We start from the raw sequence: 16,715 nt of genomic DNA on the forward strand, positions 1-16,715 counted from the left end.
ATCCGCCACTGTAAAGTGACCATATTTTATATGAGGATTTCATAATGGTCCATTTCACCTCCACAAAGCCATGCGCTCATCGTCCCTCAACCATCCTTTTAACCTTGTTCTCTTTCTCTCTCTGCTCCTGTCCCCCACCCTGTTACAGCCTGTCTCTCTCAATCTCCCGCTCTCATGGCTTCTCGTTCCCAATCCTCCCTTTCTGTCCCCCCACAGAATCGCCCCCATTCTCTCTCCAGCGCCGTTCTTTCATTGCCTCTCTTGTTCTTCTCTGATGGAGAGAGAAACAAGGGAAGTGCAGGTATTCCTCATGGGAAGGAGCCCTCTATCAGGAAGCCATAGAAGAATCTGTTGCCATGGGGACAGTGTCAATGGCCTGAAGGGGGGCTGAAGGGCTGGGTGGGGTTTTTCGAGGCAGCTCTTGGAGCACAAAGCGTCCCCACGTCCTTAACAACCAATCAGAGAGCCGGGAAAAGGGAGGGAAAACAGAGAACATGGAAGAACCTAAGGAAATTTCAGACAGTTCCAAACAGACAGCGCTAAGTAAAGGTAGTGGGTTAGTTTTGCACTGAAGCTACAAAGTTGAAGAAACTATTACTAACTTAATAGATTAGATGTTAAAGGTTATCAAGAAGAAGTGAAACACAGGTGTTTTTTTATTTCATAAATAAAGTTTTGGGACACTGAAAGACCACACTTACAACTCAGTGTTAGCTTAGGGTGGCCTTACACCAAACGGAGTCTTGATAGATTTACAGCACACTCATCATCTTTACCATTTGGTGCAAGGTGGTCAGGAAAGATTAACCATCCTAACCCAGTCTTTTTTTCTTGTCTTGATGTTTCAATAAAGCCAACTTTGTTCAATATTATTGGAACTGTTTTAACGCTTGGCTCATGATGTGGACATTGTGAATAACCAATTGGTGAGCTCTCTCCTGCACCAAGACTTTGCTGGCCCCATTCATTTAACCAGGGTCGTGTCCACATTCTGCCACATCTCTTTTCAAACAAACTACTGCACACACAAGGACAGCTTCCAGGAGCATGATGGGAAATAATCTCAAAAGGAATTAAATTGCAGTCTTGAAAATAATGACCCAGCAAGATTCTCAGTCTTTGAAAAATCATCTGTGAGTAATGGGAAATGTGAGAGTGCCAAACTTTAGTTAATTCATTTTAAATGTATTTTTAGAGTCTTTTCAAACTCGTCTAGTTTATGGTTAGCATTAGTTGCTGAAAGTTAGCTTGATACATTAATCTGATATATTAGGACTGTATAGTGCTGGCATTTGCAAAAACATTGAAAAAACTTTTCATATAGAGATACAAATCAATGCATTATTGAATTATTCTTGTCATCATTTCATTTCAAGGCTAAAAGCGGCATTGAAAAATTGTTTTAATAAAATGAGGATTTACTATTTCACATCTAACTGAAAGGCTTTGTTTATGTCTTGAATTATGCTTAAAGTTTGATGTTTTTTTAAGTACAGCAAGTATTTAGCTTATAGCCTCCTGTTAGCATCGTGCAAAGCACTGATTAATTTAGTGCATACTTGTCTCAAAACTGCTGAGTTGATCATTTCGCAATTACTATAAACAGCCTATAATAAACTATAAAATTAAATATAACAGAAGCGCCAAGCATAGCTAAAAACAACGGCAGGGGCCATCTTGAAGCTAAAATAACGTCTTTACCTTCACCTATCCTTCTGCATATGAATATGCTGTACTTTGCCAGAAACTACATGTGATTACTGAACAACTGGACGTAGTTTGAGGAGAGTGTGAGGACTAATTTTCTACACTAGCTTAAAGAAGCAAAGATCCACTCTATTTGGTGCAAGAGAAATGAAGTAATATGAAGTAGAAGGTTGGTGTTATCTGAAAGGCAACAGCAGCAACACTACTTTCTCACACAGTGGTGAACTGGGAGGAGGACTCGGAGTGGGCTCTGGAACATCAACAGCTGCTCAAACGGCCGTTTAGACCCACCACTGAGCCTGTTCCTCGGCCTGATCCCTCAATCCCTCGACCCTCCTCGCAGCTCCTGTGGAACGGATCAAGAGAGCAGCAGTGCAAATACAGCTCCAAGCGTGTCCATAATATCCTCAGGCTTAAGTGCTCTCTCCTAGGCGGTCTGGAGAGGAAGTTTAGCCCCGGGCCAGTGGAAGCTCTCTGCCCGCAGGCTCTCACGAAAAATGCATGAGCTTCCGACAGAGGTGCAAAAGGAAGCCTGTGTAAGGTTGCAGAGATGAAGTAGGTTAAACACTATAGAGTGTGCGAGGAGCATGTCCCTTCAGGGGACCAGATGTCCACAGGGAAATGTGCTGCAGCTCAAACAGCCTTTCACAAGTGTGCACGTACACACATATATACATATACACACATTTTTATATATATATATATATATATATATATATATATATATATATATATATATATATATATATCATAAGCATTTTCAAACGCTGTGGTTCTAGAGTAGCACCATTCTGCACATTTTAGGAGTACTGCTCTCAATGCAGTGCTTATCTAACTAATATACTAATTAACAAGCTCTTCCTAGGATGAACTGGGGGTGTTGGAGCATGTAAACACTACAACATACATGGGCGGTGGAACAGCTTTAAGCCTAATCATCACCCTACGTTAACTTCAGCAACTAAAAACAAATGGTTTAACCCTTTGAATCCTAAGGTTATTATTTATTAATTCATCCTAATGCAGAAACCATTTTAAACTATTTGGCCACCACTTAGTTTACCATATGTTGTGTATGGCGTCCCACAGGGTTCAATTTTAGGGTCTGTGAAATAACAGAGTCATTTGTGAGGAAGTGAGGAACTGAACTGCGTGGTTACACACAGGTTATGAGAAGTTAAAAGAAGGAAAACCTACAGTGTTGTGTGCAGCAACAAAAGCTAAATAACTAATAGCATCCCCTTGTGGAGATCCTTCAGCCTGCTAAACATGCATCAGAAAATGAAACTAATCCAGTAACATTTTGTAACAAACACTCACTGCTGCAACTGCTCACAAGACCATAAAATAAAGCAAACCTGAGGCCAGTATTAAGAACAACGAGACATCACAGAAAAAAGGTGCTTTATTTCAAAACAAAATGTATCCCAAAAGTTGTTTTTACAAAATAATGCTCCATATGATCCATACAGTTCATATCAGTCTCTTCTTTTTCTTTCAGTTTTCATTTATAACATTTGTTTATTTTTTATTTATTTTATTCTTTTTTTTTTTTTTTTTTTACAGTAGCTCTTCTGTACAAAAAGAAAAAAAAGGAAAAAAGGTGATCAAGATGCTCTGCAGAAGAGTGAGTGGTCAATGGAACTGAACAGATCTGAACACCACTCATCACAAACAGTGAAGTGGCAGGTGTGCTCTAATGTGCTCAACTGTCCAATCTCAGCCTTTACACAAGGAAAAAAAAAAAAAAAAAAAAAAAGACAAAACAAGGCTTTCCCAACAGCCAAAACATATACACATTAACCACTTAGTCTTCTGTTTACCTGCACAACCTCTAGCCCCTCCATCTGTACACATACTTCGAGAAGATTATTAACAAAAATTCCTTTTTGTGCATTGCAACTCAAGTGTCACAAATGTCATTCTGTGAGCAAAATATGCTATTGTCCAACTAACTCGAGAGGAGAAAAAAAAATAAAAAAAAGCAATCATACAAGCAATGGCACAAAAAGGCTTTCTATTGTGGCAAAGGCAAAACAGTAGGGCAGGAAATGTACCAGAACAGAACAGTCCAGGACACTCCCCAGTGCACCTGGACTGGTCATTTTACTCACTTCCTTCAGAAATGATACTCTAGTGTTCACAGATAAACGATAAACGCAACCTCCACTGCCTTCAGAATGCCACTGTAAAATGATCCGCACCTTCACAATAAGGCACTGCTAATCACCTCTCTGACCTAGACGCAGCTGTAAGAAAAACATAGAATTATTACTCTTCTTTCGACCTGGTCAGCAACCTCACATCGGCCAAACTCGCAACAAACGTGGGCCCGTAATCATGTGCCCACTACACTCGAGCGAATGTGAATTTCGACTGCATGAAATCAGAATCCAGAGATGTAGAACACTATTACACGGAGAGCTGAGCCATCAAATATACTGTGGAGGTTAACACCTACTGTATTTACACACAGACTGTGTTCACATACACATACATACGCACACGCATACACTCAAAGAGAAAGGCACCATAACTTGATTTCAGAACCAATGTATACTTAACCACGGGTCACATCAAACGGCTGTTAGTTGATCTGGAACAATCTAATCAGCATTAACACTGGGCAGTGTTAAAGAATGATACTGACAGCAATGGCTGTAATTTCTGCTATGCAATAAATGATTAACCCCCATATACATCTGAACACTAGAGTGATGGAACGAACACACACACACACACGGCCGCGCATACACACTCACACACACCTGAATAAGGCCTCCCCTGTGCTGTAGTTGCGCTCTCTCTCTCCCTCTGTGCTTCAGTGCACTCCAGCCCCGTCTCACCCTGCCCCTCCCTCTCCCTACTCTGAATGCCTGGGGAAGAGAATTAAACGTTGCCATGGAAACCGCCACCCTGTTGACAGGGGCTAATTTCTGTTTCCATTAGAATGATGAGATTACTGAAAGTTCACGCAACTGATGGGAACTCGTCCATCACGCCGGTGCCATTTGAAACACTCATCCATCTGAATAGTACCCCCCCCCTCCGCCTGCCTCCCGTTTTCGAAAAACTGAGAATTACAGATCGACTGAAAAATCTGATTCTGTATAAGTAAAGCAGGATATTTAGTCACATAGAAACTCCAACTTAAATACCTACTGACATCAACAGAATATCATTACTTTACTCTTATTTCTACAGGCCATATTCTTCATTCCTGATAGAAAAAGTATGATCTTTCTGGAATATTTTGGTCCCCAAATATTCTTAATATCAACCAAGAAAATGACAGGTCATGCCCAAAAAACTGAAACAGGAGAGGGTGTAAACTACAGGGACAAGGGTTTGGGAGAGAAGGTGCAAGAGTACTAATTTCCTTTACATGTTCTAGTTCTACCCTCGTGTTCTTTTGCAGTTTGAAGTCTTTTGTGCAGTCCCTTCCTGCTGCCTCACACAGGCGGGTCACACATACCATTCCCGGCGGGATATCATGGAGCCGTCCGTGTGAGAGACGTACTCATTGTCATAGCACTCCTCCGGCAGGTAGGGGGAGCCGTTGCCCATGACTTGAGGAGCAGGGTACCTGCGGGGTTCGGGCTGCAGAGAGCTCCTGTGGTTGTGCTGGACGGGGTGGAAGGTGGGAGTGTGGCTGGGTGGGTGGTTATGATGGTGGGGGTGGGGGTGGGGGTTAGGGTGGTAGCTCTGGTGGTGGTTGTGATGGTTATGGTAGTTGTGTTGGGCGTTGGCCTCTCGTAAAGCCCGGCTGCGGCCGTTGGGCGATCTTTCGCGGTCAAAGTCGCCCCACTCCTCTCGATCTTTGTCTGGGTAGATGCTGCCATTACCGTCGTGGCTTTGCTTGAGCTTGGAGTCGGGACTGGCCCGGCCGGCCTCGTTGTTGTAGACCTGCTGCAGCTCGTGGGGCTGTGGTGCCTTCTGCATGTCCGAGGGTCCGAGGTACTGCTTGGTGTAGTAGTCGCCACGAAAGGTCCGCCGCTGCCGCTGGTAATAAACCCCAACCAGGACCAGCAGCAGCAGCAGGAAGAGAGCTCCGCCCACCGCCCCACCCACTATGGTGCCCAGGTTGCCTTCGTGCAGTGGCGCCAAGGTGGGAGAGGTGAAGAGCGCCCTCTGCTTATTGCCAGGTGCTGTTACAGAGATGCCGGTGTTTAGGAGGAGCACAGGGGTTGTGGGAGGCATAGCGGTGGTGGAAGGAGGATCTAATGGAAGAAGGGAGGGAGGGGAAGAAGGGAGGGATATAAAGGAGGAGGAGGAGGCATGGACAGACAAAGAAAAGTAGAGAATGTCAATGCCAGCTACATCTGAATATTAACATTAATCACATGACATTGGTTTCAAAGCTCATCTACTGGCAATGAAATCTACATGAAAATTAGGCTCAACACTATTTCTACAACAGTTCCAGGTTTTGGCACAATGCTAAAACTAACCAACGTCTCTATGAAGCCAATCTGCATGGTAATTAAAGTGTGGATCACATGCAGGCCTTTAGGCAAAAATAGCACTATGTAGTATGGCAAAAGGGTTCTTTGACTCCTAAATCATGGAACCCTTTTTGGTGCTTTGTGGTCTGTATGTGGTCCACACTTTAATTCTAAAAGATTTATATAAAACCAACCACCAGGTTTCTTCAGCAATCTGAAGAAACCTTTAATCCAGACAAAAGTGGTCCAAATGTGTGGTACCCAAATAGTTCCTCGAGATATCATGGTTCTATATAAAACCTACTGCCATCATAAAAGCCTTTAAAAGTGTATTTTTCGATGGAACATCATTTTTCTGTTTAAAATTCTGTGTAGTTCAAGACTATGCTTATCTCCTTCAGATGTCAAGAAATTGGCCTCAAGAGTTCAATAAGTTCAGCTTAACGCTTGCAATTTGTAGTCTGTTCAACAGAAAAGTAAAAGCAGCAAAACCTGGAACTGTCGTGCAGAGCAAAACGACTACAACAGAAGTGACTACAACATAAAACATGAGAAAAGGGGTGAGAAAAGGGTTAGACTGGATGTTTTGTCCTCTTGGAGGCTCCATGACGAGGGAAATCATGAGGTTTCTGCATACTGGCTTCTCTCGCTAACTCCACACATTCCAGCATTAATGGAGGCAACAATGCGAAACGTTTTTTTTGTGCAACAATGAAACCTAGTGTGGAACACTGTGTTAGCTGAGAGAGGGAGTACGGATGAGTAAACGGCTGATGAGGATAAACTGAGGGATTGCGTTGGAGGGAACCAGGGTGGGGAACAGGAGTGTGGGTTACTGTGGGGAGGGAGAAGCTGTGCAGCCTTCTATCAGGGTGACTACAGAGTCAAAAAGGTAGCTAAGCTAGAAGATTCTTGAAGGCCATTACCATGCACTGTTCGCTTTATTGGGTTAGGGGGCTGGTGTGTTGCGTTTCAGAGCATTCCGGGGCATGCATCTCCACTATGCAAGCAGCAGTCTCGCTAGAGCATGGCTGGAGTCATGCTATCACATTACAGTGTCCTGTTCCATAAGTAGTGAGAGCTATTTGGCTGCCAGTGATGTGTGTACGTGCATAAACAGCGGAGGGTGTATATTCAACGGCAGGGTATTTTCCACAGTTGTGAGAATGGCTGCAGTCCCAGCTAAAAGAACTTTGTTAATCTGCGTGTCCTCCATGTATCAGACCTGAGGTATAATGTAGCAGATTTTCTGGATTCCTGTCCACTGTATTCAAAAGGGCAAGGACAGAACACACAATGCAAAAGGCAGAACGAGAGATGGTGTGTTTATGAATGTTCTCTCATGCATGAGAGTCAAGGACTGGACAAGTCAAGGAATAAATGGAAACTATATCCTCCCACCCAAATTCCCCAGTGTTTACACGCAGCCCTCAAAATCGGTCAATAAACAGGGATTCTAGCCTCTCGGTGTACACTCTGTTATTAAAAGCATTAAATTACCCCCAATAAGATGCAGATTATCTCCGTTTAAATCACAAGGGCACGGATAATGACAATTTATTTTAATGTATTCGATACAGGCCGGTGACTTAAAGACCGATTTGCTCCGATCAATACACAGTAGAGCCCTCTAGCCTCGGCACGTCATGGAGAGAGAGCAAGGAAAAGTGGTGAGGAGGGGACAAACTCCTGAAGGTCAGAATCCATCTTGGTCCCTCAGTCGGTCCATCCATCTTTTCCTTACACACATGCTATATGTTACACCTCACCAAGCCTCATTTGTGTTTTTATACAGTGTTTATCATTGCTGTCGTATCCAAATCTCTATCTGTAAATGGGTTTTATTTCCTTGAAACATTTTAAAATACCTTTTAAACAGTTAACAATGAACATGAAATGGTACATTAAATGTTTTTGCTTCTCCTTTAAAGTTCTAAATTAAGAGCTTAGGCCAAAATCGTACTGCCTAGATAGAATACCAATTTTCTGAGTCTGAGAAGAATTAAGGATCTCATTTCATGACATCCTTCAAAAATGCCAAAAGATGGTGTACCGTTTTAGGATTTAGGATCAGTTTTCTCCTCCATATTTTTGTAGTCATTGCCAATTTCCAACAGTTAGCTAGGAATCCCCCGATTCCATGATGGCGGCACCACCACTGGAAGGGTGAAGGTAAGCATTTGCTTCCTCCAAGACATGTGAAGCCAGCCAACCACTTCTTTTCAAACTGCTGCTATACAGCAGCGTAAGTGGACAGCTGAATGCACTTGGAGGAGAAAGCCAACTGTGAATCCTAATCCTTCAGTCAACTGGCTAGCATTACACTGAGTGATTGGGGAGATGAAGGGCCACCCAACAGAAAAGCCATTAGCACCCTCTCGGACACCCAGACACAGATGGCTGTGGCATCACCAGAGATCGAACTCAATAGCCTGATGATGGGACCAAAACTTGGAAAGTTGGGCCACTTGGGACCAAACACGTAAGTGTAACATTTTTAAACACAGGACTTGAACGTATCATACTGGTTAAATGCCAGTAGGCTGTGAGCTGTCTGTACAGTCTGTTCAGACTACCCTCAAAAGTGCGTGAATGAGCTCTGAAGTAGAGGCTTTGTCTCTTCTACATCAGTTGTGGCCTTCACTTTAGAGCTAATTAACATCTAGATCCTCACAGGCTGGGTAATGTGTGTAAGAGTCAGAAAACAAGGAAACCTGTAGTCTACTCCTAAACCTAGCCTAACCTTAACTTCAGGAACAAAATCATGGAAGCTTTTCTTGTTCCGAATGTAAGGAAATAAATTTGTAACTTTTGGGGAAAACACTCAACAGGACCACTCAGGTTACCCAGTTTTGATTTGGTTTTCCTTTAGTCAGCACATCAAACTCAGACACACACACACACACACACACACACACACACACACACACACAGATTCAAATGGTTTGCATTCAGTCTTCACAAGATATGAGATACAAGATGTGGATGTGCACGCCCCCCCCCCAGTCAGCAGAGAATGACCTGACTAAGGTGTGTGAGTGAGTGAGTGAGTGAGTGGGAGGGAGGGGTGCAAGCAGGGGTGGAGTGTGTTTAACATGCAGGATGGGCCTTGTCCCCACTCACTTGCTCAGGAAGATTGCACACAGACACAGACCGACACACAGACAGACAGACACACAGACAGACACACACCTCACAAACTCTCAGCTGCAGCAGGTATTCTTGCAGAGATTTTAGATTCTAGTGATTCAAGCCAGTGACGCAACACACGTATGAGAACGAGAGTGGGAAGCACAACACGCAGTTCCGACATCAAATACATGCATATGTGCACACGTGTGAACACACACACAGACACAGAGGAAGAGCCTCATCCACGGCAACATCAAATCTCTCTCAAGGGAAATGCACAAAAAAGGGAAAATAAATAATGAATAACAGTTGAAATGAGCTGGTGAATGTTTCATGAATCTAGGACATCATCTCTCAGTCAAGGTTGCTCTCTTTCTTCCTCTTTTTCCCCCCCTCTCGAGCAGCGTGACAGGCGGAGGGAACAGTGCGTGAGAGAGAGAGAGAGAGAGAGAGAGAGAGAGAGAGAGAGAGAGAGAGAGAGAGCACGCGTGTGTGAGAGAGGATCTATGTTCTGCAGATCCATCACGGAAACTAATTACACAGCACACATGCACTGCTGACTGCTCAAACAATAGAGGTGAATGGACAACAGTGCAGCACAAAGACCAAAGAGGTAAATTTTTTTAACCTTTGGTTAGAAGAAGCCTCTTTTAAAACTGAGCTTTTAACTGAGGTTAAATTAAGACGACCCATTAGGTCAGCACATTACTCCATTAGCAAACCTACCAGAGAGTTTCCATCCCAGTCATATGGTTCTGTGCACAAGCCCAGACGGAAAAGATCTCCCTGATGGCACGCCGGTGCCTGGCTAGCATGTTTTGACTCATGGCTGTTATATGACTCAATGGAAGAGACTAGCAGACTAATTTGAAACAATCTCTCCCTGGCCTTGGGGGGCTGATTCCAGTGTGGTTGTGTATGGTGTTCTGGTGATGCCAGCCCAAAACATCAGGCCACCACTTACCAGACAGTGACCTCAGAACTAGCTGGATAATCTGAGGCCAAGTAGGCTCATGGCACGGAGCAGTAGAGCGTACATGTGTGTGCGTAGGCTGCAGGGAACGTTTAAGAGCAAAAAAAAAAAAAGTTCCTCATGAACTTTATCTGGTGGAATAATGGGGGCTAATTGTGTCAATTATAACCCCCCCTGGCATTGGTGGAATCACGTTATACTAATAGGACCCAAATGACTCAACAAAGAAATATTAACATAGTTCTAACGATAAAAATAAAATAAAACCCACTTTAATATTTGTTTATTAGGCCTTATCCTTATCTGATTGCATTACTTCTATACTACCAGTTTGCCTACTGAACATACCATACATACACTATATGGACAAAACTCCATATTAATGCATGAGATTTTAGAATGAGCGATCATAAAAGCGCCTGTCATGTAATGTCCCAATACTTTTGTCCATTTTGTGCATGTACATTAGAGGTCTGTAATCCAACCAGAGCTCAAAAGCTCGGACAATGCAAGGGTTTCCCATACAACATCAGGCTACAGTTCTGGCTTGATTTAGGCTTGGGCAGGTTTCACATGACTTCATTTCTACACTCTCTCTTTCACTGTTCTAGTCTATAGCTGCATTTAGAGTAATGGCTTCAGGGCAGGATCATGTTTCAAAATGACCATTACCTGAAATGACCATGGCCTGGACTTTTCCACTTTCATGCCTGAGCAGATCTCCAACACAGGTACACTTTACACTGCCCAAATGTGTCACAGTTTGAAACATGTCTTTAATACCTACATATTCTTATATAATAGATGATATGCTGCATGTTCAGATTCATAAAGATATCTCTTGTTTGCACAAGCCTCTGTTCTGATGGTAAGCGAATCCAGTGTGTCCTGTCACACCAACATGTATTGCAAAGAGCTGTAGTTTTTGTGCGCTGACTCACCTTGAATGCGTATGCTGATGTCCCGGCTGCGCAGGCCGATGTCATTTCCCACCTCACACCTATAGACACCAGAGTCGTTCCTCTGAAGAGGTCTTACAAACACCAGGGAGTTGTTCAGCACCTCCACACCCTCTGGCATGTCCCCATCCAACCTACACACACACACACACACACACACACACACACACACACACACACACACACACACAGACACAGACACAGACACAGACACAGACACAGACACAGACACGTCACTTCCTTTGGAATGGTAAACGTTGAAAAAGCCATTTCTTGTAGTTCATAGACAGTCAGATCCTAATGTAAAAGTTCATACAATATATTAAATATCTTTTGTTTACATTGCTGTTATTATTGTATATTAGTCACATTACCTTACATTTATTTCTTAGTCACTCTGTCACCACTCTGTACTATGCTGTGAAGTCCCAAAAAAGACAGCTTTAGGCTAAATCAAACTTATGACTAAACAAACAACCTTTTGATTATTTCCAACCATTTCCAGAATTATTGTATCTTATTTTTTCCCTTTATCGATTACTATATAAAAAAAATATATATATAAATAAATAAAAATAAATATATTTTTTCACATCTCTCAGTCAGTCTCTTGTCTTCAATATCTAGGTTTCCTCTGCTAAAACACTGACAAGGCTTCTGCATTAAACATGTAGGGCACCTGATTTGATGACTGTACATTTTACAGATTTAAAGAGCCAGCTTTATCCGTAAACATTTAATAATGTTCAGTGCACTCTACCCTTAATCTTCCCATGGGTGACCGAACTACTATTTTGGAGCCTTACCATCTCTCTACTGAACTGCTTCCTCAGCAGGGCATTAATTTTACCTCACTGTACTGTACCATTCTGTTTACATTCACTGGACTGGCATTAGTCACTTAGACTAGTTAGGTTCATTTGGAGCAGAAAACGTGTTGTGAATCTGGCACTTTGGCTTTAAATGCTTGTGCATCTCTGTCGTGCTGCTGTGAAACAGCATCTCCACTTTGCACCACGCTGTGACTTTTGTGGGTCTTCGTCCTCAGGGACCTCCTCTCCTTTTGCCACCACCACTGTTTAAAGTCCCAATAACAAGTTACAGTCTTACAGTGCAACAAATGTCAGAAGCCATGCTTCTCACAACCATATGTACAGTGTACTGCAGTCTGTCAACGTAAAATTCACACATCATCCTCAACTCGTTCCAGAAGTACTGGATGGAGCATGATCATTCCAGAGAACACCGTTCCAAGGCTCCACGACTGAAAGCTGCTAGAGAGCACAACTGGCCTCACTCTCTCTTAGTGGGTACGATGGCCCTCTCTCTAGCCTTCCCTGTACTCAGCATGATGCTGTCCAGAACAGGCATTAGGTAGCTGATGTAATGAAACTGGCAGTTAGTGTTCTCCTCAAAGCGTGTTCAGCTCTCCAATGACGTTGCATTAACAGCAGTTTGAAAAGTCTGAAAAGTGCTTTGTGTGACTTGGAGGAAGCACACGCTAGCTTTCACCCTCCCAGCAGGTGTGGTGAGTCCTTCGGCAAGACTCCTAACACTACGTTGGCCCAACTCTGTAATAGGAGTACCCTTGTAAGTCGCTCTGGATAAGTGCATCAGCTAAATGCCATAACTGTAAATGTAGAATAGTGTTATTGGAAGGGATTGTGACTGGGGAATTGGAAATGACTAAATTGATGTCCAGGCAGAACTTCTGCTTAAAAGGTTCCTAATGAAACCCTTACTGGTTCTCCTAAAGAGCAAGATTCACGAGGTTCCGCAGTATTAGAGGGATGGTTATTCCTTTAGTTATGAACTTATGAATTCATTTAATTATTTGGCTAGTTCAGTGTTTAAACAGGCAGAAACTAGGCTGATTTGCAGATTTCCCTGCTTTAACAGACGTACTAAACCTGGCAATTAACATGAGAGTTGAATCAGGTGTGCTTGACCAGGAAAAGCACAAAACTGTGCAGGAATCAGACATTCCAGGACCGGAATTGCCAACCCTTGCTCCACAGGGCCTGAATCGTGTGGTGTTGTTTTTTTTTTTGCACATTTCTAAACTCAATTGAATTTTTTCAATATGAAATAAAATAAAAAATTATGTGCATTCAGTTTACTAACTCACTAATAAATATATTATTAGAGTAGACCTAAAATTTAACATTTTTAAACATAAACAACCTATTTTTCACCATCAAAGAATCGTCCACATAATTTACTGTTCTATGTAGATCTGAGGTTCTTCCTGAAACTCTACACCAAAGCCAACCTATATTTTTAAGCCTTCAAATCAGCAGCCAAGGTAATGAGAACAATTGTGACTGTTGTGATTAAAAGCTGAGGAGAGACCAGTGTAATGAGAAGGAAAAAGTCCACTTAAGTGGGGATCAGACCGTTACAGAGAGAGCGATTCGTGGTGTGTGTTCAGCTTCAGGTGGAGCGAGCATCTGCAGTCACAGTGGGCGAACTGGAGCCATGCCTGACTAACCCAGAAGCCTTGTGCAATGAGCACAGCACAGATTGTATCAGTGCTGGCTGTGTGTACACACCTGACCCATCTGAAGTGGTGGGCTGGTGGGTTGGCCTTGGCTCGGCACTTCAGCTGGACATTCTCTCTTCCCGCATACCAGTCGCCATCATAGCCCACCACCTGAATGTCTGGAGCAACTGTGGACAGACACACATGCACACACAGCACAAAGGGTTCATTTAGTTGCGATACAGGAAGGCAAGACGGCCACACCTAGTTAAACTGATGAGTGTGTTTTCAAGCAACTCCAGGGAGAAATATCTGAAATGTGAAATTTATCAAGGAAGTACTAGTAAAGAGACTCGGAAAACACTGAAAGCCATTTAATGGCACATTTTCTCTGCACCAGCATTGTTTGAATACATCAGAATTTTCAATGTGGGGACATTTGTGAGGTCTGAGGTTAACTACTACACACAAATTGGCAAAATATAAAGATTTAAGGTGTGGTAGCTTTGCTTTGATGGTCCATATTGCTTTGAAATGCTACAAATATCATTTTCTACTGGATTTTGAACTGTACAAACTTCTCCAGCCATGTACTATGTACCATGTCTTTCAGATAGTCTGTATACGTCTATCGTACTGTCTTTTTGTTGGCCTGTATAGGCATCCTTAGGCAATATTATCTACATTTATATTTGAGGTTGATTAAAATATATATTTTTTTTAAATGGGAAAAATTACATGTGTCAAAGTTTGGAGGCCCCACAAACACAGTTTGGCAGATACCATAGATTGTGAATATTTTTTTGTTCTTGTTCTTTGTACTTCTGCAATATTCTCGGGCCATCTTGCATTCCCAGCATGTTTAATATCTACCCACAGATTTTCAGTCAAAAACCCCACAAGCCAGGAGACTGAGGGCCATTCCAAAAACTTCAGCCTGGGTTTCGTAAAGTAGTTTATGGTGGATTTTGAGGTATGTTTTGGATCCTAGTCCTGTTGTAGAAGCACATTTGTTACATCTACCAGAGCAATATTTCCTACCCATGGTTATTGAGTTTTAGGACCAGATTGAAGAGTCAGGGGATTTACTACGCTGTAGAACATCAACTGACAATTCTGGACCAACCAGGACTACTGAGAAAAAGTAAAGGTGCATTAAACATTTGCAGACCAAATCTCAAAAAAAAAAATCAACAACTGAATCCACAAAAAGAGAGAGAGAGCGCGCGAGAGCAAGACTCTTCGTGACTGAAGCTTGCTCTCTCCACACTGCCTGTTTCCTGTGTGTCCTCAGAGTTCCATCTATATTTCATACAGACCCACCACATGCACCCCCAACATACCCATACACACGCACGAACGCACGCACTCTGCCACGTGCCCTTCTATAAGGGACTGTGTGAGGGAGGGATTGTAAACAGAAGTGAGATCATTCATTCATTCATTTCAGGAATGTATTTTCTCACTGCCCAGAGAACTCTGAACACATACAATCACACACAAAGTTGGGGAAACCCTGAGAACAACTGTGTAAAGCGTCAGCTCACTTAACCCCTTAAATCCTTTAAATTCTGTATTACTATTATAATTTCCATCACCTTCATAGACCCTGATACAGAACCCTGTGGCACTCCGCAAAGTCTGGTAAACTAAATAACTATACAAGAGTTTTCACATTAGGATGAAAGACTGAATCATTAAGTTCGGGTTTAAGCTGTGTTAAGCTTGAGCTTACTTAAGGCTGTGTGGAGCGTGAGCTTGCTTAAGCATCAGTGGAGCGTGAGCTTATAGTTGTCAGGCTGTAAAGTGTCTGAAATTATACTATCCTGTATTAAAGAACACCATGACCAACAGCACAGCATCAAGACATCGTGTCATGAGGATATGGCCATTACCACACTGAAGTAATATGGAAAGCAGATGTGTGCTGAAGACATGCAACCATACACATTTCAGACCACATAAAGAAATCAGCCTGAAAGATGAGCACTTTGTAGAAGTATTGAGTCATCAAACTTTTGAAGACTCCAACCTACATATTTACACACACACACACCAAAAAAAATAAATAAAAGAAAACCCTCAGAGAGACCCATGCACTCACACGTACACACTCAAACACATACACAAACACTCCACTTCTCATGCTTGCGCACACCCCTTGAAGAAAAGATACTCACACTGGACGTTGATGATGTAGGGGATTCTAAAGTTGCTCTGCAGCGCGGGGTGCTTGACCACACAGGTAAGCGTCTGTCCCTGGGCGTGGCGAGTGGGCATCCAGTTGTAGTGCACCTGAGTGGTGGTGGTGCCGTTTGCGTCGTCCGCCATGTGGGCCTCGGACGTGCCGTACAGGTCAGTCTCCCAGGAAACTTCGGCAGGAGGTCGAGCACGCTCAGCGATGCAGGTCGCAACCGTAGTGTCATTACCACCGTCCATCAGAGCCGTAGATCCGGCCGACACGTAAACCTTCGGCTCCACTGGAGGAGAGAGAAGGAAAAGGAGATGAAGACAGAGCAAGAGTTCTTACTGTAGAATTTACATTGGGAAACCCTATGGGTCTGTATGGATTTCTGCAGGAATTGCTCTTAAAATGTATATGATCTCATCTTGACTTTGGTTATAGTAATAAAAGAGGTGGCATATCTGCATTAGAGGGTATTGGCATAGTCCTGATATCAGCAGAGAATGCTCAAAGTAATGTTAGTGGTCATCTGGATTTAAGAAAGGGTTAAGGGCACTGATAGAACAAAGGCTATCTGGAGGAAGGTGTTCAGGAGCCAGCTTGACCTGCCAGCCATCAACCAAACAATTCCTCCTCTCCGGCTCTTCAGACATCATAAGACTTGGGCCTCCACCAGTATACAAGTCAGTCCGTTTACAAACAGAAATTCAGCAATTCAGCACCTCTGCTAGTCTCCCTGTTCATGGGAGGTCATTTCAGAAGAAAACAGCGATCCACAAAAAACACAGTGCTTTCAAGTTTGTCTCAAGTTGGCTGAAGACCACCTGGTGCT

At 43.0% G+C, this 16,715-nt stretch overlaps 1 protein-coding gene across 1 annotated transcript in view; it reads right to left on the reverse strand.

Moving 5' to 3' along the window:
• Positions 1-3,113: 3,113 nt before the first annotated feature.
• Positions 3,114-16,715, reverse strand: part of nectin3b (nectin cell adhesion molecule 3b) — a 50,008-nt gene continuing 36,406 nt past the window's right edge. Inside the window, 4 exon segments of the mRNA XM_072662200.1 lie at positions 3,114-5,927; positions 11,199-11,350; positions 13,769-13,886; positions 15,879-16,178. Coding sequence (XP_072518301.1) covers positions 5,173-5,927; positions 11,199-11,350; positions 13,769-13,886; positions 15,879-16,178 — 1,325 coding nt within the window. The 3' untranslated portion in view covers positions 3,114-5,172.

This window comes from Salminus brasiliensis, chromosome 18 (assembly GCF_030463535.1).
Source record: "Salminus brasiliensis chromosome 18, fSalBra1.hap2, whole genome shotgun sequence".
Classification (NCBI taxonomy): domain Eukaryota; kingdom Metazoa; phylum Chordata; class Actinopteri; order Characiformes; family Bryconidae; genus Salminus; species Salminus brasiliensis.